General features: G+C 38.1%; 1 protein-coding gene and 1 long non-coding RNA gene across 4 annotated transcripts in view; both read right to left on the bottom strand.

The window, feature by feature from the left end:
* LOC109255598 (uncharacterized) overlaps nt 1–12,348 on the bottom strand; it is a 53,974-nt gene extending 41,626 nt beyond the window's left edge. Inside the window, exon 1 of one of the 3 annotated variants that reach the window (XR_002075317.2) lies at nt 12,216–12,348. This is a non-coding gene — a long non-coding RNA (uncharacterized LOC109255598). Of the gene's footprint in view, nt 1–5,220; nt 5,304–11,762; nt 11,901–12,215 lie in introns of those variants that run through there. The other 2 variants (XR_002075315.2, XR_008419354.1) reach the window with 2 other exon arrangements.
* A 1,384-nt stretch (nt 12,349–13,732) lies between these two features.
* LOC109255524 (phospholipid-transporting ATPase ABCA3-like) overlaps nt 13,733–26,107 on the bottom strand; it is a 120,024-nt gene continuing 107,649 nt past the window's right edge. Inside the window, exons 17-22 of the mRNA XM_053894585.1 lie at nt 22,970–23,157; nt 22,137–22,307; nt 21,567–21,757; nt 15,410–15,483; nt 14,881–15,012; nt 13,733–13,998 (exon numbers count right to left, since the gene is read on the bottom strand). Coding sequence (XP_053750560.1) covers nt 13,915–13,998; nt 14,881–15,012; nt 15,410–15,483; nt 21,567–21,757; nt 22,137–22,307; nt 22,970–23,157 — 840 coding nt within the window. The 3' untranslated portion in view covers nt 13,733–13,914. The remainder of the gene's footprint in view (nt 13,999–14,880; nt 15,013–15,409; nt 15,484–21,566; nt 21,758–22,136; nt 22,308–22,969; nt 23,158–26,107) is intronic.

The raw sequence follows: 26,107 nt of genomic DNA, 5'->3' as shown, positions 1-26,107 counted from the left end.
ATGATATAAAACTAAAGTCAATTACTAGAAACTAGAAAACTACAAATATGTGGAGATTAAACATGTTACTGATCAGCAACTAGTTCAGAGAAGAAATCAGGGGAGAAATTAAAAAAAAATGCAAACAATTATGATACACCAAAATCTATGATATACAGCAAAAGTGGTTTTAAAGGGAAGTTTTTTTTTTTTTTTTTTTAGCAATTTAGCCCTATCTCAAGAAACAAGAGATGTATCAAATAAACAATCTAATTTTACAACTAAAAGAACTTGAAAAGTATAAACATAGACCAAAGTTACCAGAAAAGAAATAATAAGGATTATAATGGAAATAAATTAGGGACTAAAAAAACAATAGAAAAGATCAATGAAACTAAGAGCTAGTCCTTTGACACAATAAACAAAACGGATAAAACTTTAGCTAGACTCACCAAGAAAAAAAGAGAGAGGGTGCAGATAGAATCACAAATGAAAGATGAGAATTTACAACTAATACCACAGAAATACAAAGGATCATGAGACCACTATTAAAATTATACCTCAACAAACTGAACAACTTAGAAGTAAGTTCCTAGAAATTTATAATCTTCCAAGAGTGAAACATGAAGAAATAGGCAATTCTGAATAGACCAATTATTAGTAAAGAGAATGTAACAGTAATAAAAAACCTTCCAAAAAACAAAACTCTAGGAGTAGACAGCTTCACTGGTGAATACTAACAAACTATCAAAGAAGAATTAATACTTAACCTTCTCAAACTCCTTCAAAAAAATGAAGAGGAGGAAACAATTCCAAACTCAGTTAAAAAGGCTAGCATCACTCTGTATCAAAACCAGACAATCATACCACAAAAAATAAAATTACAGGCCAGTATCCCTGATAAATACAGATGTAAAAATACTCAACAAAATATTAACAAACCAGGGGTGCCTGGGTGGCTCAGTCAGTTAAGTGTCCAACTTTGGCTCAGGTCATGATCTCACAGTTCATGAATTTGAGCCCCACATTGGGCTCTGTGCTGACAGCTCAGAGCCTGGAGCCTGCTTTGGATTCTGTGTCTCCTTCTCTCTCTGCCCCTGCCCAACTTGTGCTCTGTCTCTCTCTCCTTCAAAAATAAATAAAAGTAAAAAAATTTAAATTGTGCATTAAATACTGTTATCCCTTCTTTAAAAAAACATATATTAACAAATCAAATTCAATAATATATTAAAAGGATCAAATACCATGATCAAGTGGGATTTATTCCAGGGATGCAAGGATGGCTCAATATCTGCAAATCAATGATAAAGCATTAACAAAATAAAAGATAAAAATGATATGATCATCCCAACAGATGCAGAAAAAGCATCTGACAAAATTTAGCATCCATTTATGATAAAAATTCTCAACAAAGTAAAAACAGAGGAAACATACCTTAACATAATAAAGTCCATTTATGACTAACCCACAGCTAAAATCATATTAATGGTGAAAAGCTGAAAGCTAAGATCAGGAACAAAACAAGGCTGTCCACTAGCCCCACTTTTATTCAGCATAGTCTTGCAATTCTTAGCCACAGCAATCAGACAAGAAAAAGAAATAAAAGGTATCCAAATTTGAAAGAAAGAAGTAAAACTGTTTGCCATATATAAAAAATCCTAAAGACCCTACTAAAACAGAATAAAGGAATTCAATAAAGTTGCAGGATACAAAATTAATATACACAAATATATGAATTTCTATACATTGACAATAAACAATAAGAGAAAAATTATGAAAATAATCCCATTTACAGCTGCACCAGAAAAAAATAATAAGATACCTAGGAATAAATTTAACCATGGAGGTGAAAGACCTGCATACTGAACTCTATAATACATTGTTGGAAAAAAAATGGAGAAGACACAGATAAATGGAACGATTATTCCATGCTCATGGATTGTTAGAATTAAGAGTTAAAATGTCCATTTTACCAAAAGCAATCTACAGATTCAAAGTAATCCCTATCAAAATTCCAATGACATTTTTTTTATAAAACTAGAATAATTCTAAACTTTATATGGAACCACAAAGACCTTGAATAGCCAAAACAATCTTGAGAAAGAAGAACAAAGCTAACAGGTATCATGCTCTCTGATTTCAAAGTATACTTCCAAGCTATAATAATCAGAACAGTATGGTATTGGCATAAAAACAAAAAAATAAATCAATGGAAAATAATAGCAAGCTCCTTAATAAATCCATGCATACATGGCAATTAACTTACAACAAAGGAGGTAAGAATATACAATGGCAAAAGGACAGTCTCTTCAGCAAATGATGTTGAGAAAACTGAATAGCTACACGCAAAAAAAATGCAATTGGATCACTATCTTACCCCATATGCAAAACAAATTCAAAATGGATGAAAGATTTGAATGTAAGACCTGCCTGAAACCATAAAACTCCTAGGAGAAAACAGGCAATAAGGCTCCTTCACAATGGTCCTACCAATATTTTTTTTGGATCTGACTCCAAAGGCCAACTGGATGTCTTCTTTGGAGAAATGTCTGTTCATGTATTCTGCACATTGTTTACTTGGGTTATTTGTTGTTTGGTTGTTGAGTTTTGTAAGTTCTTTATATATTTTGTATGCTAGCTCTTTATTGGGTGTGATGTCATTTGCAAGTATCTTCTGTAAAGTAACATACCAAGAATGAACTTGTAAAATATGTAAACTACGGATTTGGACATTTTGATGTGTTAACGGAAGTTGATCAGTTGTAATGATCTGATGAGTAGTAGTATAAGTATCAGTGAAACACAACATTAAACAAAAATAAGATACCTCAATACATACACTAGAATGACTGAGAAGGGACACTGTACAGGAAAGTTAACAAAGGCATGAAACTGAGATCCCTACCAAGGCCTTCTTGCAAGAATCCCTACCTGGCTAGCATATGAAAACTTGGATCTCAGGAGATTCCTACCCTTCTCCAACTGATAGGTGGCACTCACTGCACCTAAATCGTTTCTGCCCAAACAACGTGGTTTATGTTTGAAGGGGTTCAGAACAAAATATTCTCTGGGGGTTCTCTCCAAAATATTCCCCTTTTGGAGAGAGGTTCTCTCCCAAATATTCTGCTTTGGTATATTTATTATTTTGAATGAGGGAATTTGAGTAACAACAGATGCAAGAAGGGCTTTCTGACCTCCTCCCTTTATATCTAAAAACAGTCATAAAACTTTACATGAAAGTCTGATGAGATTAAGAAGATATGGTATAAACATACAATGGAATATTACTCAGCCATCAAAAGAATGAAATCTTGCCATCTGCAACAACGTGGATGGAGTTAGAGTGTATTATACTCAGTGAAATACGTCAGTCAGAGAAAGATAAATACTGTATGATTTCACTCATATGTGGAATTTAAGAAGTAAAACAAATACACATAGGGGAAGGGAGAAAAATGGGAAACAAACCAAAAGAGAGACTCTTTTTTTTTTTTATAAATTTTTTTTAACGTTTATTTATTTTTGAGACAGAGAGAGACAGAGCATGAAGGGTGGAGGGTCAGAGAGAGGGAGACACAGAATCTGAAAGAGGCTCCAGGCTCTGAGTGTTAAGCACAGAGCCCGACGCGGGCCTTGAACTCACGGACCGTGAGATCATGACCTGAGCCGAAGTCGGCTGCTTAACCGACTGAGCCACCCAGGCGCCCCCCAAAAGAGAGACTCTTAACTACAGAGGACAAACTGAGGGTTGATGAAGGGGAGGTGGGTGAGGAATAGGTTAAATGGGTGATGGGCATTAGGAGGGCACTTGTTTTGAGCACTGGGTGTTATACTTAAATGATGAATTACTAAATTCTACTCCTGAAACCAATACTACATTATATACGTTAACTAAAAGTTAAATAAAAATTTGGGGAAAAAAATCTGAGAAATTGGAAAAAAACAAAACCGAACAAAAAACCAATTTCACATGAAGAAAGCACCCTCTCTGTACCAGAAAAAAAAGAACAATTTGCATGACCAGAACACTGAAGTTCACTCTGAAAAGGACCTGTACAAAAAACCCTACTAAAATAACCTTTATCTTCCATTACTTCCCCCTGTATATTTCTTAGTCACTTCCCCACAATTGACTATCTCTAGCCCAAATCCTTTTGTCTTATCACATTTCCACATATTTATCATTTCTTTGTTAAAAAAGTATATAACCTCTGAGTCCAAACTGATGCTTTAGGTCTTCATTTTCCTTATGAAGACCCCCATATGCATGTAAAAATGTTAAATAAAATTTGCATACTTTTCTTCTGTTAGTCTGTCTTACATCAGTTTAATTCTCAGGCCTAGCCAAGGACTCTGACTGCAGAAGGAAGTCTTTTCTCTCCGACATGCTGAATACCTGCTTTCCTTCTTGGTAGCCTGGAATTTTGGTACATGCAAGGCATGATTGCTGTAGAATCAAAAACTTGGGGGCTGAGTCTCTGATGGGCTTATGTGGGCAGAAACATCACATGTGTCACGTCATTCTTGCTGCTAAGGGAAGAGTGAGCTACATGTGTCCCCTCAGGGGGGAGAGTGAGCATAAAGAAAACTGCACATTCCTCTAGACTCCACCTGTGTCTTTTTCATTATGACCCAGCTGTATATCCTTCCTACATCACTGCAATAAATCTTAGTCATGAATATGACTATATGATTAGTACTGTGAGTACTTCTAGCAAGTCTTTAAATATAGAGGTAGTCTTGGGGACCTCAAACTCAGGCACAAGAGAACTCTATGGGGTGATGGCAGTGTACCATGTTTTGATATGTATTTGTCAAGACAGACTGGATAGTACACTTAATATCTGAGCATTTCACCATATGTAAATTATAGTTCAATAAAATAAAAATGATTAAGAAGGCTAAAAAATTTATAAATGCCAAGTTACAGCAGGCAAGTATTACAAGCAAGGAGCAGGCACAGTAGAAATCAGGCCAAAAGGCAAAGAAAAATTTATATTGCTGAAGTCTACAATTTATGAGAAAGAAACAATAATTTTATCTCTGCTCTCAGTAATACATAAAACCCAACTACAAGAAATGCCAAGAAATAAACACAGGCACACTAATGACAGGATAACTTAATAAAACAGTCCAAGGAAAGGCAAGTAGACAAAAAATAAGTGAGGGTATATAAGCCTTAGTAAATAAATCAGAAACTATTTAAACAGTGATTGAAGGAAACAAAGATAACAGGGGCACCTGGGTGGCTCAGTGGGTTGAGCTTCCAACTTCTGCTCAGGTCACCATCTTGCCGTTGGTGAGTCTGAGCCCTGCACTGGGCTCTGTGCTGACAGCTCAGAGCCTGGAACCTGCTTCAGATTCTTTGTCTCCCTCTCTCTGGCCGTCCTCCACTGATGCTCTGTCTCTCTGTGTCTCAAAAATAGATATAAAAAAAATTTTTTTTTTAAGACAACATAAATGCTCATGTTAATAAATAAATAGGTAAATTGAAAAAAAACTACAATATTAGAATGGAAAATAGTAGGCTAAAGAACATAACAAAAATAAGGAAAATTATGGTGTTAAAAAACTGAAGAACTTCAGAATTAAAAAAAAATCAAAATTGGTTCTATGGGGAAAAGGAAAGGAAAAACAACTAGCTAACCTGTTCAAGAAAAGGAGAAAAAAATACTATAAAAAGACAAGGAGGAAAACACATTTAAACAGAGGATTTTTTTCAAATCATAAGAGATTACATGTATAACTTTATGCAAATATTTTAAAATCTATTTGAATGGAAAATTTCCTAGAAAAATACAATATACCAAAATTTATCCTTTTGGAGATATAAAACAGTCCAATTTTCATCAAAGAAACACAAATAGTATCAAAGAAATGTTCCATCATGGCATAGGGAAATTCTGTCAAACCTTCAAATATCAGACAATTCCAATACTACTTAAACTTTCAAGAGCATATAAAGTAAATGACCAAATTATTTTTAGAAAGCAAACCTATCTAACAAAGACTACCTCCCAAAAAAACCCCACTAATTCCACTAACATATCAATGCAAAAATTCTGAATAGAATACTACCAAACATAATTACATTAAAAAAAATTAACACTCTAAGCAGGTGGAATTTATTCCAGGAACAGAAGGGTGGTTCAATATTAGAAAATCTATCATGTAATTCACCATATTAATATATCTCAGGGGGGAAAAAATCTTACAATCACCTCCTTGAAAAGGCCTCTGACAAAATTTAACTTCTGTTCCTGATTAAAACCACTAAACACGAATAGGAATTCATGAATATGTTCTAACACAGTAAAATGTATACACAAAGAATGATGGCCAGTGTACTCACTACGGTTTCACATGTATTAAGGATATTAGACAATGAAATCAGACAAGAGAAAACAAGAGTAAAACTATCAAGCAGATATAATTGCTTGACCTAAAAGAATCAGAGTGAAAAGAAAAAATTAAATCTTCTTAAATTTTAATAGTATATAAAATTTTACTTAATTTGTAGTAATATATAAAATTAATGTAAAAACCAGTAACTTTCACATACACAGTTCTTATAAACCGAAAACTTATTACAAGGCATAAAAGAAGAGAATATTCCAGTTTATAATGGTAACAAAAAGACAAAATACTTAGAAACAAATATAACAACAAATGTGCGATTTTAATGAGGAAAACTTTAAAGCCCTCTTGTAAAACTCAGAAATTGATTTGAACAGTTGGAAAAATATTCCTTGTTCTTAAATAGGATGATATAAAATAAATATATCATTCTTCTCCCAAGTCAGTATGTGTTTAATGTTGTCTCACTGAAAATAATAACCAGTAAGTTTCTTTTTCATTCTAAAGTTTATGTGGAAAGGTAAGAAAAAACAGCTAGGAAAACACTGGAAAATAAGATTAATGAGGTGAAGTTCAGCTCTACCAGATGTTAAAACATTCTATAAAGTCTACTTAAAAATGGGTGGTACTAGTAAAATAATTGAAAGTCAGAAAAATGGAACAGAATAGAAAGTCAAGAAATAAACCAAAACACATACAGAAATTCAGGATATGCTGTAAGTGACAATGAATTCACTGGGCAAAAGATGTCTTTTTAATAAATGTTGCTAGAACAAAATAATATTCATTTGGAAAAGGTAAAATGTGGAAATGGGAAAAGTCTCCATGAAATCAAAATCCACTAGCAATACAAGTTTCATATTATAATATATATATAAAAAAAGTAAGTGTTGTGCAGTAAATAGTAACGTGAGCCAAGTTAAAAGACAAATGACAAACTGAGGAAACTAGCAATGCATATGACAGGCAAAGGGCTCATCTCTCTAAAATACAGAGTTCTTCAAATGGAAGGGGGGAAATAAGCACCACAAAAATAGGGGGGGAAAAAAAAGAAACAACCCTGGGTGGTATTGGTGAAGAGATAAAAACTACGATCAACGACACAGAATAGGATCCAGAAATAGATTCACATAAATATGGTCAATTATTTCCCACAAATTACCAAAGGAATTCAATGGGTAAAGAAAAGACTTCAAACAATGGTGCTGGGACAACTGAATATGTGAATGGGAAAAAAAATGAGCACTGACCTTACCTCAAAAATGAACCCCAAATATATGACAGATCTAAATTAAAAGTCTAAAAATATAAAACTTTCAAAGGAAACAGAAGAAAATCCTCATAACCTGGTATATGAAGATTTCTTACTTAACACCCAAAGTATGAGGCACAAAAGAAAATGTAACTGGATGTAAGCAATATAAAAAACTTTTACTCTTCAAAAGACATTGCTGAAAAAAACCAAAAAGCCAGCCAGAAAAAGGAAATATTCATAATACATGTATCTGATAAAGATCTTCTATCTAGAATACATAAAAAATTCATATAAAATTTTAGGAACAGAAAACAGATCAGTACTCTAGTTATGGGAGGATGTGACAAAGGGGGTACTGGGGATAAGAGCCAGACACAAATGTACAGCCCACATGATTCCATTAAGATGGTACCCAGAATAGGCAAAATCCTATCAAGGGTTAGGGTGAGCAGGGTGAGTGGTGGTCGAAAACAAAGGGGCAGGAGGATATTCTCTGTTGTGATACAAATAGTCTGTGTCTTCACAGAGGTATGCATTTTTCAAAACCGATCAAATTGTCACTCAAAATCTGGGCATTCCATCTTATGTAAATTATACTTCAAGCGAAACACATTTTAAAGATCATTGTAGCTCCTATTCATTGAACACAAAGGGTAAAAAACCAAAAAACAAAAAACCAATCTTTAGCTTTAAGAATGTGACAAGACACCTTCGACAGCCCTATAGTAGGGATAGTGTAATTTTCTTTTGGGTCTCAAACAACATGAAGCCTGGTGCACTGCACATTATTTATATAAAGATTGCAATTCTCAATATAAGACTAACCTCACTCAAAATGGCATGGCAGGTGTTCTGTCTATATGGCAATGGCATAACATCAACTTATAATTCATACAACCTTCTAACTCTGCAATAGTGCCATTCTTCAATTTTTCATTAGGAGGGAGGGCTTCACCTCAGGGTAAATATTACTCCTCACTGATTGATAAAAGACACTCAATATATGTCTGCTACATTAATAATAAAGGAGTTTATGCCAATCAAAGTCTTAAAGAGAAAAAAAAACTACAGAAACAAAGTTCCAAAAGCAAACCATAGCAAAACAAAGATTCATACCAAAAAAAAAAAAAAAAAAAGATCATTCACCAGAACACTGGAAATAGTAAGATAAAATGAAAACAGAATGATTGCATAAATAATGGCAATCCCTTCAGTGAAATTTTATTTCATCTGTTTTAAAGAGGATACATTTCATGAGAGGATAATATATCATGAAAGGGGGAAAGATGAAAAACATTCTATGTGATATAAATACTTTTTAAAAAAAAACATATATGTTAGTTTATGTATAAAGAAGAAAAATGACAGAATAAACAAATGTGTTGACAGTACTTGTCTCTCAGGCGGTGGAATATAGGAGATTTACACATTCTATAATTTGTTATGCCTTTAAGATTTGAATTCTACACAATTCACCTGTACTATTGTTCTAATTGCTTCTTCAGATGTTGGGGGTAAAAATCTGTGAAGAAAGAACTACCTGATGTACTAGCTGACCCAAGAACTTTTTTCTCTTGCTCTTATAGTGAATAATATTTTGATATATTAACCATAAGTTTGCACTTTAGTACAATCTTAGTATTGAAGTACTACATTCCCAATTTTTTTTTTGTCTCAAAGAGTGAGGAACATCTAAGCCTAAAAGGACAAAGTCTAATTTTTACCATTTATCCTTTCTAGGGTAACTCATGTGATTTGGAATTATACACAAAGAGGGAGTACAAAGCTTCTTAAAAACCTGTCATTCCACCTCCTTCACTACCTCCAAGACAGATTTGGGAGAACCTTCAGGAAGAAGAGTCTAAAAGAGCCTGGCCAGCAATCAGTTCACCCACAATATCCTGGCCCTAAATACAAATTTCACTACCACTCTTGTCCTCCCCAAAGCTGGATGTAACACTGGGGTGGGAGGGAAAAGAAGAGGATGTAGAAGAGGCACAAACCTAGTATGTCTGAAAAGTTTTAGGGCAGTCTATTGATGTGTGGGTTCCAAAAACACAATTAAATGGAGTTACTGAAAATTAAGCTATTACATTGCTTACAGTGCTGATTTCTTAAAATGAGATTTTTAGTCACTATACTTACTTCATTTACTTTTCTTAAAAGTACTTAGCTGTTCTTTTTTTTTTTTATATATAATGTTTTTAATTTATTTTTGAGACAGAGAGAGACAGAGCATGAGCAGGGCAGGGGCAAGAGAGAGGGAGACACAGAATCCGAAGCAGGCTCCAGACTCTGAGCTGTCAGCACAGAGCCCAACGTGGGGCTTGAACTCACAGACGGCGAGATCATGAACTGAGCCGAAGTCGGACACTCAACCAAGTGAGCCACCCAGGCGCCCCATGAGCTGTTCTGAGTGAAATATAGCAGCTTTCTTAACTCTGCTAATACAGAGGCATCTTTCCTTTTAAATCTTCTGCCTACTTTGCATCCAATGAGGTGACCAAGATGACCTGCCTGTTTACTCTGAGCTGGACCAACGTTTAGAAAGGCTCTTCTGGCTCTAGGTCCTAACCACCCTTTTCTTTGAACATGTGCTTTAGAAAACTTGTAATTATACATCCTTTCTCTGTTTAAAATACAGATAACCCTTTTTTACAAGCCTCTTTCCTGTTTTACAACCCCAAACTGCCTTTCTGAAGGACCTGGAGGTCATCCTTTGACACATAATCCTCAAGGAAGATAACACCCCTATTCCCAGTCTCTGTGCGAGGGGGGGAGCTAGCTTCCAACAGGCACCAATCAGCAGACACAGATGGCCTCATCAGAGAACCACATGGGCAAACTCAGAAAGCTACTCAAGGTGTTCTCCTGGTCAACCTTCCCTCCAACTTTTCCAACTTTCCCACTGTCTCACCTCAGTCCACAAACACCTTCCCACCCTTTGTTTCAGCAGAGCTGAGCTCAGACTGAGTTCTGGCCTCTCTTCCCTGCTCCGGTAGCCTCGCATAAAGTCTTCCTTGCCTGTTTTACTTCGTCCAGTGCAATTTTTGCTTTGACAGAAGAAAACTAAGACAACGTGAGCTTCCTGCAGCACTTAACTTCCATACCCCTTCTCTCTATTTATTGAACACTTACTGTGTTCTGTCCGTTGAAATAGTCTAGTCACCCTGAGAGATGGGTACGCGTAATATCCAGGTTCTTTCAGACAAGGAAACCCAAGCCTTGTGAAGTCAAAGTTTACCTTGGGTCATTGCTATAATCTGACTGTCTGGGTCCTCCCCTCCTCCCCAGATTCTTATGTGGAAATCCAAACCCGGATGTGATGGTATCAGGATGAGGGACATTGGGCACGTGATTAGGCCATGAGGATGGAGCCCCGATGAATGGGATTAGTGCCCATATTATAAGACAGGGCCCCAGAGAGCTCCCCTGCTTCCTCCACCATGTGAAGGACACAGTGACAAGATGCCTGTCTATGCATCAGAAATCAGGCTCTCACCACACACTGAATCTCACGGACCTCTGAGCTGAGACTTCCCAGCCTCCAGAACTGTGAGAAATACATTTGGGTGGCCCAGCCCACGGTAGGTATTCCATTACAGCAGCCCCAGCTGACTGGGACAGTCACACAGCAAGTCAATTCTGGACACCCAGCCCTAGACCCAAAACAAGTGCCTCCAGACCCCTGGCTTTCAAATCTGAAGGCAACCAAAATAAAATTCTGTTTGTTTAATGTGTTCCCATTAGCTTCTCTGTGTGTCTTGGGGTCCAGAGAAGTGTCTCCTACTTCATGTGCTTGTTTTGGCACTTTCTCCTCCCTGGGAAGTCCGGGATGCATTCCCCAGAGCAGGGGCACTTGGAGAGGAAAAGGAAGGGAGTGAGGTCCAGTGAGGGACATGCAAAACTACAGGATGGAGGGTCAACGCTGGGTGTGGCGCCGAGCGGCGAGCGACATTAGACAGCGAGGTACCGGGAATATTATATATGTTACATACAACGGGCTTTGGAGGGGGCAGAAAGGGTTGTGGACGGTTCCAGTGTATTGGGGCTTTTGGGGGTGTTGGGGGGTTCGCACTTTCCGGCTCTGCACTCAACAGTGCGGCCAGGGGGTGGGCCTCCGGGAATCTGGGGAGAAGACACCACCAGGGCGGGGTGGTCCCGCACTCACCGCTCGGGCCTCGAAACCGCCACTACTACACCTGCGCCTCCGCCGCTGAGGGACGCGGGTCACCGGGCGCGGCGCCTCCTCCCAACGCCTTCGCCAACCGCCCAGCTGCCTGCCGGCCCCGCGAGCAGGTCAGCGGCCATGGACCCTTCCTCGCGCATGCGCGCACGCCCCCACTCCCTAGCCTGCCCCCTCCTCCCTGCAGCCCCGGCGCCGTCCCGCTTCGCCACCTGGCCCGCACGCGCCTCCCTGCCCCCTGCGCGCACTGGACCCTCCTCCCGGGACCCCTTAGAGCGTGGGGCCCCACCCAGCACTGCCCGAGGCCCCCAGACCCTCAGGGTCCTACCTCGGGGCCCGTGCGCTTGCCCCCAGGCTCTCTGCCTCTAGACCCCTCTGGACCACCCCACCACCCTCCAACTCTCGCGGGCTCCCCTCTCCCTCAAGTGTCATGGTCACCTCAGCGGGCCAGTAGCTCGTGGCAGGAAGTTGGGAGAGATTCAGTGGCCGCCCTCTAGAATCTGTGGGCGGCAGCAGAGAACTTGCAGAGGTTCCCCCGCTCGGGGGCCCGCAAGCCTGCTGCGGGGGCCACTCGCAGCCCCCGACGTGGGGCGACTCTGGCGTAAGGCGCGCGGTCCTCGAGTCCAGCTCCCCAGCGAGCGCCGCCTGCGCCTCGACACGTGGGCGCTCTGCGCGTTGTGACTCCCACGGCGTCCTCTCCACGCGCTTCCCCGACCCGCCAGCCACTCAGGGGGCCCCACGTCCCGACCTCTCTCCTGCTCCACAGATTCGTCAGTGGTCGCTTCTCTTGGCGGACCCCACCCCAATACCCACCTTCGGTGTAGCTTAAGCGTTGCCAGGCAGGTTCTGAATTCTGCCAGAGGCAAATCTCTTCCCTACCCCGCCAGGGATCGGGTTCTGGCCTCCAGGCAGCAAATGGAATTGGGTTCTTGAACTGTCAGGTTAAGCTTGGTCAGGAGAGGGTGCTGGCGGGACGCTACAGGACCAAAGGCTGCTGCTCCAGGTTCAGTGTTTTCTCTTGATTGTTGCTCTCCCTTGCTGCCAGCAGCAGGTGTGGAGGACATTTCTGGGCATTCACCCTGTACCTCCCCCGACCCCCATTAACCGTGGATTCTCAGTGACTCCGGCAGGTGCCCCTACCTAGCACCAGCCTGCCAACAACCACAGAGAAGAGTTTCCTGCTTGCTAGATCCAGCCACAGTTCCTTGCTGGCTAGCCTAGGCAGCCTGTAACTATGGGGTGTTTCCTGCTTGCTCAGCAGGTGTGGAACAGCCTTGACCCAGGGCCAAGAAACTTCTCCACCATCAAGTGAGCCCCAAGTTCACCTTCTCCAAGAATATCTGAATCCCAGCCTTGGGGAAGGGTCCTCTTCCAAGTTTGTTTCTTCCTTGGATATTTTCCCTCATCCATAGTGTATCCTTTAGAGTTCCCTGTACCTCCTATAGCTAACCCCCTGCTATAATTAATCATTCTTTTAACTTTCCCTGTTCAAATTGCTGTGTGGTTTCCTGACTCCAAGTGGGGATACTGACGAATGCTCCTGCTTACTTGCTTGGTGACCCTCGGTAAATCCCTTAACCCCTCTGCGTCTCCCATGTACAGTGAGGATAATAATAGCTGCAATACCTAGCCCAGAGTTTTGTAGTGGGATTAAATAATGCAATGCCTGTAAAGTGCTTAGTAGAGGAACTGACATAATTTGTTCGTTTCTTGCTGGAAGATAAGAGGTGAACTGGATCATAGGGACAGTGAAGAGACCACCACACTCAAGGGATTTTAAAAAGAGTCATTAATGATGCCAACTGTGAGACTAGATGCAAGTAAGACCTTAATAAAATGAGTTCCCCCTCCTCTTTTAAAGTTTGCCAGCCTGCAAATTTTGCAATTACTGAAATCACTGGTGATGTATGGCACGTATGGGAGTGGAACCCACAGAAAGTTATACCTAAAAACAATTAGCTTTTGGGTATAATTTTATTACTCACAACTATCCAACTAAGAATATATAAACCTTGAACAAACCATCCTAAAGTAGAGCAGCTTCATGGATTCTTTCTATCTTGCAACTGGACAACAATCATCTCTTGTCTGCTCATCTGCCCATGAATCTTGAGAGTTACTAGATTTCTCACATGGCTTATGGGGGACTCCATGTGGCCAAACAAGAATCTGAGGAAGAGCTCTGTATATCATTCTTTACTTCATTTCTTCTTCTTTTCTTCTTAATCAGAGGTGGGACAAGAATAGAAAAGAAAATAGTATTTTTTAAATAATGGTTTTGCTTTCTGTTCTTGGACTCTAAATGTTATGGTACAAAGATTCTCTTGCAAATGAAGGATCTTGGTTTGAGTTTTGGAAATAATAACCCAACACACCTCTACCCCTTAAAGTTTGATACTGATTTTAATTAGATCCTTTTTGGTATAAAATTGTGTGTGGGTGAGGGGTGCCTAGGTGGCTCAGTGAGTTAAGTCTCTGACTCTTGATTGTGGCTCGGGTCATGATTTCATGGTCATGAGACTGAGCCCCACATCTGACTCCGCACTGGGCATGGAGACTGCTTAAGATTCCCTCTCCCTCTCCCTTTGCCCTCAAAAAAAAGTGTGTGTGTGTGTGTGTGTGTGTGTGTGTGTGTGTGTGTGTGTGTGTGTCTTTGTGTGTGTGTGTATCCATGGGAAAAATGGTTTGATACATGCTTAATGTTCCTCTTAACCACAACTCAAGTACTGAAACAATCCTTTTGCTTTTCAAGCTGTCCCATTTGACAGCACCATTATTTTTGGATGTTTCTGTTTAAACATTCAGGATGCTCAAGAATATGTCCTTTTCCTACCCTGATTAATGTTGCTCTTTTGTATTTCTAGGAAAACAAACATTTCACCAAATGTCTTTAGATTTGCACATGCTGGATACACAAGCCACCCATGTAAATTTACAGAAGAGTGACATATGTATGTTATTCTTTGGAGGACTCTTTATTATGTAAATACATTTATGCCAAGATATACACACCCATAGTAATGCCCCTCTATGTGTCCAGTTATAGACATAGTAGTCTAAGGAAGACATAAGGGTCACTGTTTGGGAGTAAATCTCATGGTACCTTTTCTTGATAATCACCTTCTGTGTTCTCTGGGTTAGCAAAGATCAGGAAGACTTGTTCCAGTGTTATCTGACTGATGGAGTAGTCTTCTAAATTGAATTTCTCTTTAGCTTCCTCCAAAATACCAAACACCTTTAGCAACAACAGCAGTAAAAAAGGGCAGTTACCATTGCAGGCCCCCCCTCCAGCCTCCAACCCAGCTGAGTATCTCCTGCCCGTCCTCCAACTCCTGCCAAGTTCATGTTGGAGGACAAAAGGGGAAGATGAGAAAATGAACAGATAATTGAGAACCTGCAAGGAAGCACTTCTCTGTCCCTATTATCTTGTTAGACATGACAAATAATGGGATTTAAGAAAGAAAAATCAATTAAACTCTAGGGGCCTTTGAAAAATAACATACTTTAGGGAATTTTTCTGCTCCTCATACAATGTCAGCCTCCCATTACATATGCTTGGATATCAGATACTTCCCCCATCAGGAGCGCTTTCTTAACATGTAATGTTAGAAGAGCATGGTTTCTACATTCACCTTTCCCCAGCTGTTGTCCTTGCTGGGAATGTAGTAGTTTAGGATCCCTTGATTCTCATGCTTTAATACACTACCTAAGAAATGAAAGCAAGATAGATAATCTTAACATACCATTTTTAATTTCCAAAATATTGCTATATCAACTTCATTATACACAATTGTTAATACAAAAAAATGACATGGTCAAATAACCCACTCTCTTTGGTACACATGACATGGTTAATTCCTTTCAGATTTATTCCTGATGAATAGCCTTATTGTGTGGAGTTCATAGCAATTACTAAAGGTATGCTTTCAGGTACAGTAAAGTTGTCAGCTCACATGCCCCATGTTCAAAACCTGAGCCTCCTCAAATTCTAATGTTACAACAAGACTTTATTCCTGAACATAGTGCTGAGAATATGATGAGCTGGCTGGATTTTCACTCTGGTTGTGTGGATATGTATGCATGTACAGTGTGCTTGGTGGGGAGGAGAGGAGGACAATGCCTCCTCACTATTCGCATGATCACATGCCCCATGAAAGACAAAATCATACCTATAGATTACCAAAGTCAGCCTGTATGTTCTGTGTGTTCTTACCCACTGGTGGAATGACAGGGAAAAGGGTGGTATCCATTTCTAATGGGAACAAACATATTTATGCTCATCAGTGCACATTTGCAGGTTGATGAAAATTGGATTAACTGGGTTCAAAATGTTTTAAAGTAAAAAATACGTGTTCATAATGGTGAGATTTTTTAATGCGAATTTTAATGCATGTATTGTCTCCATGGTCATGTACAGCTCTTTTTTGTGTGTGAAATATTTGAAACATGGAGTTTAATGAATTACTCAAAGCAAACACTGGTGAAATCATCTCATTTAGGCCAAGTAATAGTAACACAGAAACTCCCATGTGCCACTTCTCAGCCTCTATCCCCCATAAAAAGTCACCAATACCTTCATTGTTATTGTGGATATTTCCTTTCCTAAGTGTTTTTACCTGTGCATACACCTCTAAAAATTGAGGTAGAGTTTTCCTACCTTTGAAGCTTATGTGAATGGAATCATCTGATATATATTTTTTCTTTCTGCTTCTTTCACTAAATGTTGTGAGATTCATTCATGTGGTTGCATATAGCTATAATTCATTTTCCTCTGTAAATAGTAATCCAGTATATGAATATTCCACAGTTTGTTTTCCATTAGGCTACTGATAGACATACAGGTTGTCTGACTATTGTGAATATTGCCAACTTAAGTATTATTTTACTTATCTCCTTGTTACAGGTGGATGCAAGTATCTAAAGTGTAGATGTAGGTAGAATTGTTGGGCCATAGCTTTTTTAAAAACTGGAAAGAGTGTCACTCGCACTCTTCCTACAAGAAAGCTGGAAAAATTGCAAATAATGTTTTTTCAGATCAGTTTTTTGATAGGGCAAACTCAGAGCAACCTGTGTCTGGGGAGAGACAGGCATCTACAGAGAGGATTAGGGCCAGAGCATTTGTTTGTGCAAGGCAGACACTGCCAGATGATAGAAGCTGAATTTAAAGAATGTAATAAGTAGCTAAAGATAAGTGTGGGATAGCAAGAGAATTAAGAAGCCCACTCTTTTATTTTTAACTTCTCTGATTTAGTTTTTTTTAGTAGTGCTTCTTACACACATTAGAGAACTGGATTTTGCTTATGAGCCAAGCTGAATTTTTTTTTCATTTCATGCAGGAGTTAAGTCTATTTATATATGCTGAAAGCAACAGTATGTTTAATTGTGGTCCTCCTATATAATTTTTAAAATTATATATACATATATACAGATAAATGCATAACTATAAATACAAATGTAAATATACAAAATACATGTGTGTATGTACTTCACCTTGTGGTTGGTTCTTTTTATTCTTAGTGTTATATGGGTGATATATTTTGTCTTTATGGTTAACTTCATACTAATGTCTTTTCCTAATACCCATAAATAGTCCCTTCTTTTATTTTTTTTATTTATTTTTTATTTTATTTTTTATTTTTTTTTATTTATTTTTTATTTTTTTTTATTTTTTAATATATGATAGTCCCTTCTTTTCAAGACAGTGGTATAAACATTCTGTGCTCACCAGTAGTTCCTATGCAGAAACTTCTCCAATCATTCCTTAGTCGATACAAAATTTTTGTTTGTATAGTCTTCAGGGAAAACCACTGGGGACAATATCTCCTGAATACCTATTTGTTTATAACTCTTTTTGAAATTTATTCTTGAAGATCATTTTGGCTGCATGTGAAAACTACAGGTTGTATATTTCTTAGCGTAAAATGTTTTATCACAAAGCCTGAGATCAATCTAATTTTCTTTCCCTTATAAACTTTCCTTCTTTTCCTTATCTTTTTACCTGGAATCCAAAGGTCAACCACCTTTATTATTAAAATACAATAGTTACATTGGAATACTCCTTGGTGTTGATGATATTGAGTCAATTTTTCAGGTTGTCCTTTTAGTAAGCAGGTTTGTCTCATCTTAGGAAATTTTCTTGAATGACAGTTTTTAGTATTTATTCCATTTTATGGCTTTCCTTTTCTTCTTTGTGGACTAATTTCATATTGTGTTGGATGGTCCTTGCCTCGCCTCTCTCTTACTTTCACATGCTTAACTATGTTTCTTTTTGATGGTTTTCTGTTTTTCTCCTTTCCAATACCATTCCCTTGTGCTTTCTGTGTGGTTATTTCCTCTTGATAGTTAAGTATTTCTGAAATATTTACTTAAAGTATTCTCTCCAGTGAGGTCAGCTGTCTTTATATATCCCCTTGTTGTCTAGCCATCTAATCTTCTTGCCCTTTCAATTCTAATTTAGGATTTTCTTACATACCATCTATTCCCTTCTTAATTCTGTAAGCTCATATTGAAATATTAGATACTAGTTTCATCTACTTTGAAGCCTTACAGCTCTGCGGTTCTTTCAATCTCTGTAGGTTATTTTCTTTTATCCTCTTTTATGATATTTTTCTGTGGGATTCAATTTTAATCTTTTCAATCATTTATATTTAAATGAGGTTAATTTTCTTATAGCTTTAGTAGGTGTTTCCTATGTAGAAGGTAGGGTATGACAGAATATTTTCTTAGCTTTAGAGTCCTCTTTTGAAGGGTTCCTTCCAAGAATCTTCTGGGATTTATCAAGTAGACCTTCCTCTGGTACTCTCTGATATCTGCCTCCTGTGGGTCTCTCCACTCCAAGCTTAAATTTGAGATCCTTTCCTCCAGAAAGGATATCTGCTTGCTTCTACTTGGAATCAGAGGATGCTACTTTGATGAGGGAGCTTGGGGCAAGCTGAGGGCAAAATGCAGGCTGGCATCCCCTGTCCCTCCCCTCCCCCCCAACAAGTGGAATATGTGTGATATTCCTTGGACACTCCTGGTTACCCAAAAACAAAGGAAAGGGGTTTAAGTGCTTGCCACAGTAATATGGGAAACTAAGGCAAATGAAAAATTAAGTTCCTTTACTGCTTGTAGCCCATTGACAAGTCCTTGAAACAGAGTGACCTCCTTCTAGGAGCTTAGGTGCCTCGATGATGACAGTTTGCTGGGGCAAAAGAGAACATTAGCTTAACATTATCCCAACCTTAAGGATCCTGAAAGTCTACTTCCTTTATCTCAACTGCCCCAAGATATATGCTGACAATCATACTCCAAGCTTACGGCCCCCGATATACTTCTGAAGGGTCTCAAAACTGAGGTTTTGTTAAATGGTAATAAATGATGTTTCCCTAGCAACAGCTAGCCCCTCAAGGTCCTGGAAACCTTGCTTCCAAAATTCATTCAGAGACTTACTCTATCCCTGACCCCCTCTCAACCTGAGGGTGTATAATGAGTTACCCATCAGGACTCCAGTGCAGCTCTTTCTGCCCATGGGTTCTGTCCCCATGCTTTAATGAAATCACCTTTTTGCACCAAAGATGTCTTCAAGAAGTTTTTCTTGGCCATTGGATCCAGACCCCATGAACCAAAACTTCATCATAACTGACCAACCCACTTGTGGCTGTCTCTGGATGAGCTCCCCAACCCTGACAAGGGTCCAGAGCTTCATCAATGATCCCAGTGCCAAGATGGCACTTGCTTCCACAATTCACATTTTCTAACTGCTCACTGTTTCTTTTATTTGTTTTGTCCTTTTTTCTTATTTTCTGGTTGTTAAAATTTTTTTCCCAATTTTGTTTGTAAGACAATTATTGTATTTAAGATGTATTTGTTTAAATTTTTACCAATTTCTAGGTTATTTTACCAGGAGCACTTTTCAGAATATACAAGCTAACATACTGTAGAAATCATCTTTGCCTTAAAAAAACCACATGGTCATTTACATTTACTCAGGATTAGGCAGAATCATTTACCCTAGATATCTGATTATTGTGGCAAATCCTCTTTAGAGTATACATTCTAGATGACTTTTGCTTGCAATATTTATTTATTCTTTTTAAAAATCAAAATTTAGGTATAGATGCCATGTCAATTCCTTTTTGATTCTGTCATATTTGAATAGGTATTTGCTCTAGCATAATGTAAGAAAGAACAGGGCAACAACCACCTTACAGTTGAGAAAATGCCTCAAACCCACATTTCCATTAAAGTTCTTGTGTCCACATCCTTGAAAATAGGTCTTGGGTCAGTGTTTAGTGTCCTTCCTTCAAGAAGAGCTAGGACAGCACACAGTGGTGAGGTTTTCTGGTCACAGCTTCTCTCATGGTAGTTTATCACATGAAATAGAAGTTTGATAGAATAGTACTCAAAAATATGTGAATGAATGCATTAAGTGAGTATTAAACTTCTTTCTTAATGGACGCATCCATCTGCATGTGTCCTATGCACATCATAATCACTATGGCCAACACTGAGGTAATTACTTTCCCATACATCTATTCTCCACATCTCCACTTCCATTCATTTCTTATCTATTTTCTTTTTTTTAAGTTTACTTATTTATTTGGGGGGGGAGGGGCAGAGAGAGGAGGAGAGAGAGAGACAGAAAGAGAGAGACAGACAGAGAGACAGAGAGAGAGAGAGAGAGAGAGAGAGAGAGAGAGAGAGAGATTGAGAGAATCCTAAGCAGGCTCCACACTGTCAGCACGGAGCCTGACACAGGCTTTGAATCCAGGAACTGTGAGATCATGACCTGAGCTGAAATCAAGGGTCGGATGCTTAACCGACTGAGCCACCCAGGCACCTTTCTTATCTATTTTCTGATATTTATTCCTACTGTGTAATCAATCATACTCTTTTCCATTGCCTGAAAGATAAACTTATAACTCCTCAGCCTGACACACAGTGGGAACTTCTCTGATATTTTACTCACCCTCACAAAGTGGAGTAAGATGAAAAACCAGAATTATTAAAATCTTTTCCATGCCTCTGCTTTATGTTTAAGAAAGAGAGGTAAAGGGGCACCTGGATGGCTCAGTCAGTTAAGTGCCCAGCTTCAGCTCAGGTCATGATCTCACCATTCATGAGTTCGAGCCCGCATCGGGTTCTGGGCTGACAGCTCAGAGCCTGGAGCCTGCTTCAGATTCTGTGGTCTCCCTCTCTCTCTCTGCCCCTCCCCCATTCATGCTCTGTCTTTCTCTTTCAAAAAATAAATAAACATTAAAAAAAAAAGAAAGAGAGGTAAAGGACAGAAGGAAATAGTTGCTGTCTCTGGTATTGTACCATATAGGCAGAGAGATGCTTGTTGCATTTAGCAGCAGAAGCAGAATTAATCTTGAGAGAAGAGAAAAACTTAGTGGTTCTTGTTTGCATTTCTATATCACATCCTGGCTGAGATATCAAAAGATTGGGATACATGCTTAGTTAGAATAAAAAGCCTTAAGACTTCGCAAAAGTAATATGTGAAAATGAGCATTGTACTTGAAAATATGACTTTAGTGGTATAATTTATATTGATAGCACAAATCCAAAACTGCCTTATTACAATGATACAAGAGATTAGTGAGAACCTTTTTATATGTGTGTGAAAAAATATGTATCGTAATGCTAAAATTATAGAAAGAAGGATCCCAAAAGGAATTCAGTATGGAAGGTCAATAAATATCAATATCCCACAGGAAACACTTACTGAAGACATAAAACATATGGATGATGAAACAATAAAACCATGATTTAACACATCTTTATAAAAGTTAGCCTAACCTAGTTTACCTGGGAATGTCATTGTGATGAAAAATTTTAAATCATTCAGTTTATCCTCCTGTGCATCAATCTTGACCTTGATCTTCAGGACGTAAATGTTGCCAAACTTGCTTTTGAGGTGCTGAGGGCTACCCAGGCACATGAACTTTCCCTCCACCATGATGGCCAGCCTGGTACAGAAGGCGTCACATTCCTCCATTCTAGCAAAACATGATACCATAAAAAGTTCTGGTTTTGGAGGACATTCTGTAGTTCAAACAGAGCCAGGATTTGTGACTCTGCTTTCAATGTGAAATGGAATTTGGTAATCATAAAGATTATAGTTGGGAAGTGAAAAATTTTCAAACAATTAGTAGTAGAGTACAAATCCTCAAACACAGCATCTCTTAAACTTCCTACTCTTTCCCCACTCTTAATTATTTAACTCAGTGAGTATTTTTGGCCACTCTATTCATTAGGATTAAGGAGGAACTCACATACACTAAAATTTATTGTCAATATTCCTAGACCCAAATAATTCTTGCTTATAGTCAGTATAGTACTTGCCAACCCTCGTTCAAGCCTCCAAATGAGCCACACCTATGGGAAGTTATAATGATGGCTTTGCCACTTTCACGTGTCCATGTCACAGCATCCCAGAGCAGGCGTCGGGCTCCAGGGTCCATGCCAGTTGATGGCTCATCTAGCAAAATGACTGAGGTATTTCCCATTAGGGCAATAGCAGTACTCAGCCTACGTTTGGTTCCTCCACTTTATGGTCATAGAAGGAAAGAAAATTTAGAAGAAAGGGAGGTTATACAAATTAGTTATTTATAGGAAAGAGCACAAACATATCAACAAACATTTAACATGAAATTCCACAATGTTGATTAGTTTTACTTCAATAAGTTAGGTCCAGTACAGGTGTATATATCAAATAATTTTCATTTGAAATGTAGATGAGTGACTTCTATGTAACTGATTTTAGCCACATTATCGGTGACATTTATTTACTTGTGCTTAGGGTACCATGATTTCCCAAGTATATGAATCTCCCATAATTCAAAGGGCCTAGATTTCTTCTTTCTTGAGAGACAAAGAACTATTTGGACACTAGGACGAATAGTATACCTTTGTGATTATAGATAATATATTGAGGAAACATCTCTTTTGAGATTTAGAGGCTATAGTTCAAATATAACCAGGATTTTAGTTTCATCTCTGCAAAAGAAAGACATGGAACTACACTGATCTATCTTAATTGCTATTATCTGATATTAGCAACTCATGAGATAGTTTCACAATTAGATAATACTGTTACAGAGGGACTTGGATAGAGCTGTGCACATTTATTTCAAACATCAGAGACATAGGGAGGCATCTCAACATTATAACAGCTGCAACAAAAAGATCCTAATAATGAAATAACTCACCTGTAGGTTATGATAAGCTTGTCAGCATGGAGTTCCAGTTGCATTGAACTCAACCATCTATTCACATACAGCTGAATCTGGGGCTCAGAGATTCCCCAGAACCTGGCATACATGATCATTATTTCCCGACCAGTCATGTATTCCAGCAATGCTTCAGACTGAGGACAATAGCCAACTCTCGATTTCACCTGATTAAGAGAATTGCCTTAATAAGGACCCAAGTCATCTATCCCACTGAGTGTCCCTGGATGAGACAGAAGACTACAGTCCTCCAGGCATGTCTCTAAGAGTCCTACCAAGAATTTTTCTTTTCTAAATGCTACACAATGATGGCCACTGGATCTGTTGTAATAAGTTGGAATAAAAGATTCCTTAGTTCAGTTTTAATGATATTAGCAATGAAAAAGTTAGAAATAAAGTCCCAGAGCCCAGTGAATTTGGAATGTTAGAGTATGAAATACTCCCCTCATTAATAAGAAACTCTAATGGGCATGGCCACCATGGAAGTTTTTGCATTGCACAACCTGCACAGTCATGTCTAGATCTTGTTTCACAGTAAGACTGAACCAGAAGCAAAGCCTTATCCCACTCTCACAAACAGAATGCAATGAATGTTGCTTTGCCAATTAACCAATCCTTTTATGGATTTGCATTCAGATGCAAATAGGTATTCGGAGGAAAAGATAATAAAATTTTATTTTATTTATTTTTATAATTGTTTTTTAAAAATATAATTTATTGTCAAATTGTTTTCCATACAACACCCAGTGCTCATCCCAACAAGTGCCCTCCTCAATGCCCATAACCCACTTTCCCCTCTCCCCCACCCCCATCAACCCTCAGTTCTCTGTATTTAAGAGTCTCTTATGGTTTGCCTCCCTCCCTCTCTGTTTATACCTTCTCCCCCCCACCATGGTCTTCTGTTAAGTTTCTCAAGATCCACATGTAACATTATTTTATTAAAATTAATTAAAAATTAATTAATATTTAAAACAGTATTTCTAAATAATTAAAATTCATCCCTTTTCCTCTGAGATTTTATTAATTAATTTACAGTAATCCCAGACTATTTGCAGCCCTAGTCTCTTTGCAGAAATCAAAACAAACCCTTTCTTCTATTCTAGGTATAAAATTATTGTCCCATATTATTTTTGAAAGTAAATGAACTGCATACAACATAACCCAGTGAACAAAGAAAAAGATACCATGAATGCCATCAGTAGAAATAATACTTACCAGCAACATATTTTTAATGACTTCAAATATTGGTATTATCAGATCAGTTGAGAAAATGATTGTGCTTATTATGTTTAAATATATTTAAAAAAATTAAGAATATATTAATGAAAAAAGTGAAGCTGGAGATATTACAATTCAAGATACCAAGTTATACTACAAAGCTATACAAATCAAAACAGTATGGTACTGACACAACAATAGACACATGATCAATGGAACAGGAAAGAAAGTCGAGAAACAAACCCATGATTATATGGCCAATTAATCTTCAACAAAAGAGGCAAGAATATGTAATGGAATAAAAACAGTCTTGTCTCTTCAACAATTGATGATGGGAAAACTGGACAGCTACATGAAAAATAATGAAACTGAACTACTTTCTTTCACCATATACACACAAAAAAACTCAAAATGGATTAAAGACCAAAATGTGAGACATGAAACCATAAAAGTCCTAGAAGAGAATATAGGCAGTAGTTTCTCTGATATTCACCACTGAAGCATTTTTCTAGACATGTCTCCCAAGTCAAGGGAAATAAAAGCAAAAATAGACTATTGGGGCCACATCAAAATAGGAAGCTTCTGCATAGTGAAGTAAACAATCAGCAAAACTGAAAGACAACCTACTGAATGGGAGAATATATTTTCAAATGACATACTCAATAAAGGGTTAGTATCCAAAATATATAAAGAATGTATACAACTCAACCCCCCAAAATGAAATAATCCAATTAAAAAGTGGGAATAAGACATGAACAGACATTTCTCCAAAGAAGACATTCAGCTTTCCAACAGCCACATGAAAAGATGCTCAATATCACTTATCATCAAGGAAATGCAAATCAAAACTACAATGCAATATCACCTCACACCTATCAGAATGGCTAAAACCAACAACCCAAGAAACAACAGGTGATGGTGAGGGTGTGGAGGAAGGGAAACCCTCTTGCACTGTTTGTGGAAATGCAAAGTATGGAAAGAGCCCCTCGACTGATGAATGGATAAAGAAGATGTGGTATGTATATACACAATGGAATATTACTTGGCAATCAAAAAGAATGAAATCTTGCCATTTGTAGCAATGTGGATGGAACTAGAGTGTATTACGCTAAGCGAAATAAGTCAGTCAGGGAAAGACAAATGTCGTACAATTTCACTCATATGTGGAATTTAAGATACAAAACAGATGAACATAGGAGAAGGGAAGCAAAAATAAGATAAAATCAGAGAGGGAGACAAGCTGTAAGACACTTAAATACAGAGAACTGAGGGTTGCTGGTGTAGTGTTGGGTGGGGAAATAGGCCAAATGGACAATGGGCAGTCGGGGGGGCACTTGTGGGAATGGGCACTGGGCATTATATATAAGTGATGAATAACTAAATTCTATTCTTGAAATCGTTATTACACTATGTGGTAATTAACTTGGATTTAAATAAAAAAAAAGAAAAAATGCTAAAAGCTTGTAGCAAACTAGACATAGAAATGAATTTTCTTAAACTGACAAAGGGTAGCCAAATATAATATATAGTAGTAGAAATTTAGAAGTATTCCATGCAAAGGCAGGGGCAAAAAAAGATATTTATCATCATTGCCAGTATTCAACATTTTACTGGCGGTCCCACTTTATGCAATAGCACAATAAATGAAGAATGACAATGGGAAAGGAAGAAAAACTCTCATTATTTTTAGATGATAAACCTACCTACATAGAAAAGCCAAGCTAATCTGTAGATAAACTGAAAACTAATTAGAGAATTAGTTCATATAGATTTCTGGATAATAATATCAGCATATAAAAATTCAATAGCATTCCTGAATACTAGCAACTTATGTCAGAAAAAAAAAAGATCCCATGAACAGTATAAATAAAACCCACAATGTACAAATAATAATAACGT

Source organism: Panthera pardus, unplaced genomic scaffold, assembly GCF_024362965.1.
Source record: "Panthera pardus isolate Hobbes unplaced genomic scaffold, ASM2436296v1 HiC_scaffold_5, whole genome shotgun sequence".
NCBI classification, from domain to species: Eukaryota; Metazoa; Chordata; class Mammalia; order Carnivora; family Felidae; genus Panthera; species Panthera pardus.
This window is presented reverse-complemented; position numbering and strand designations above follow the sequence as displayed.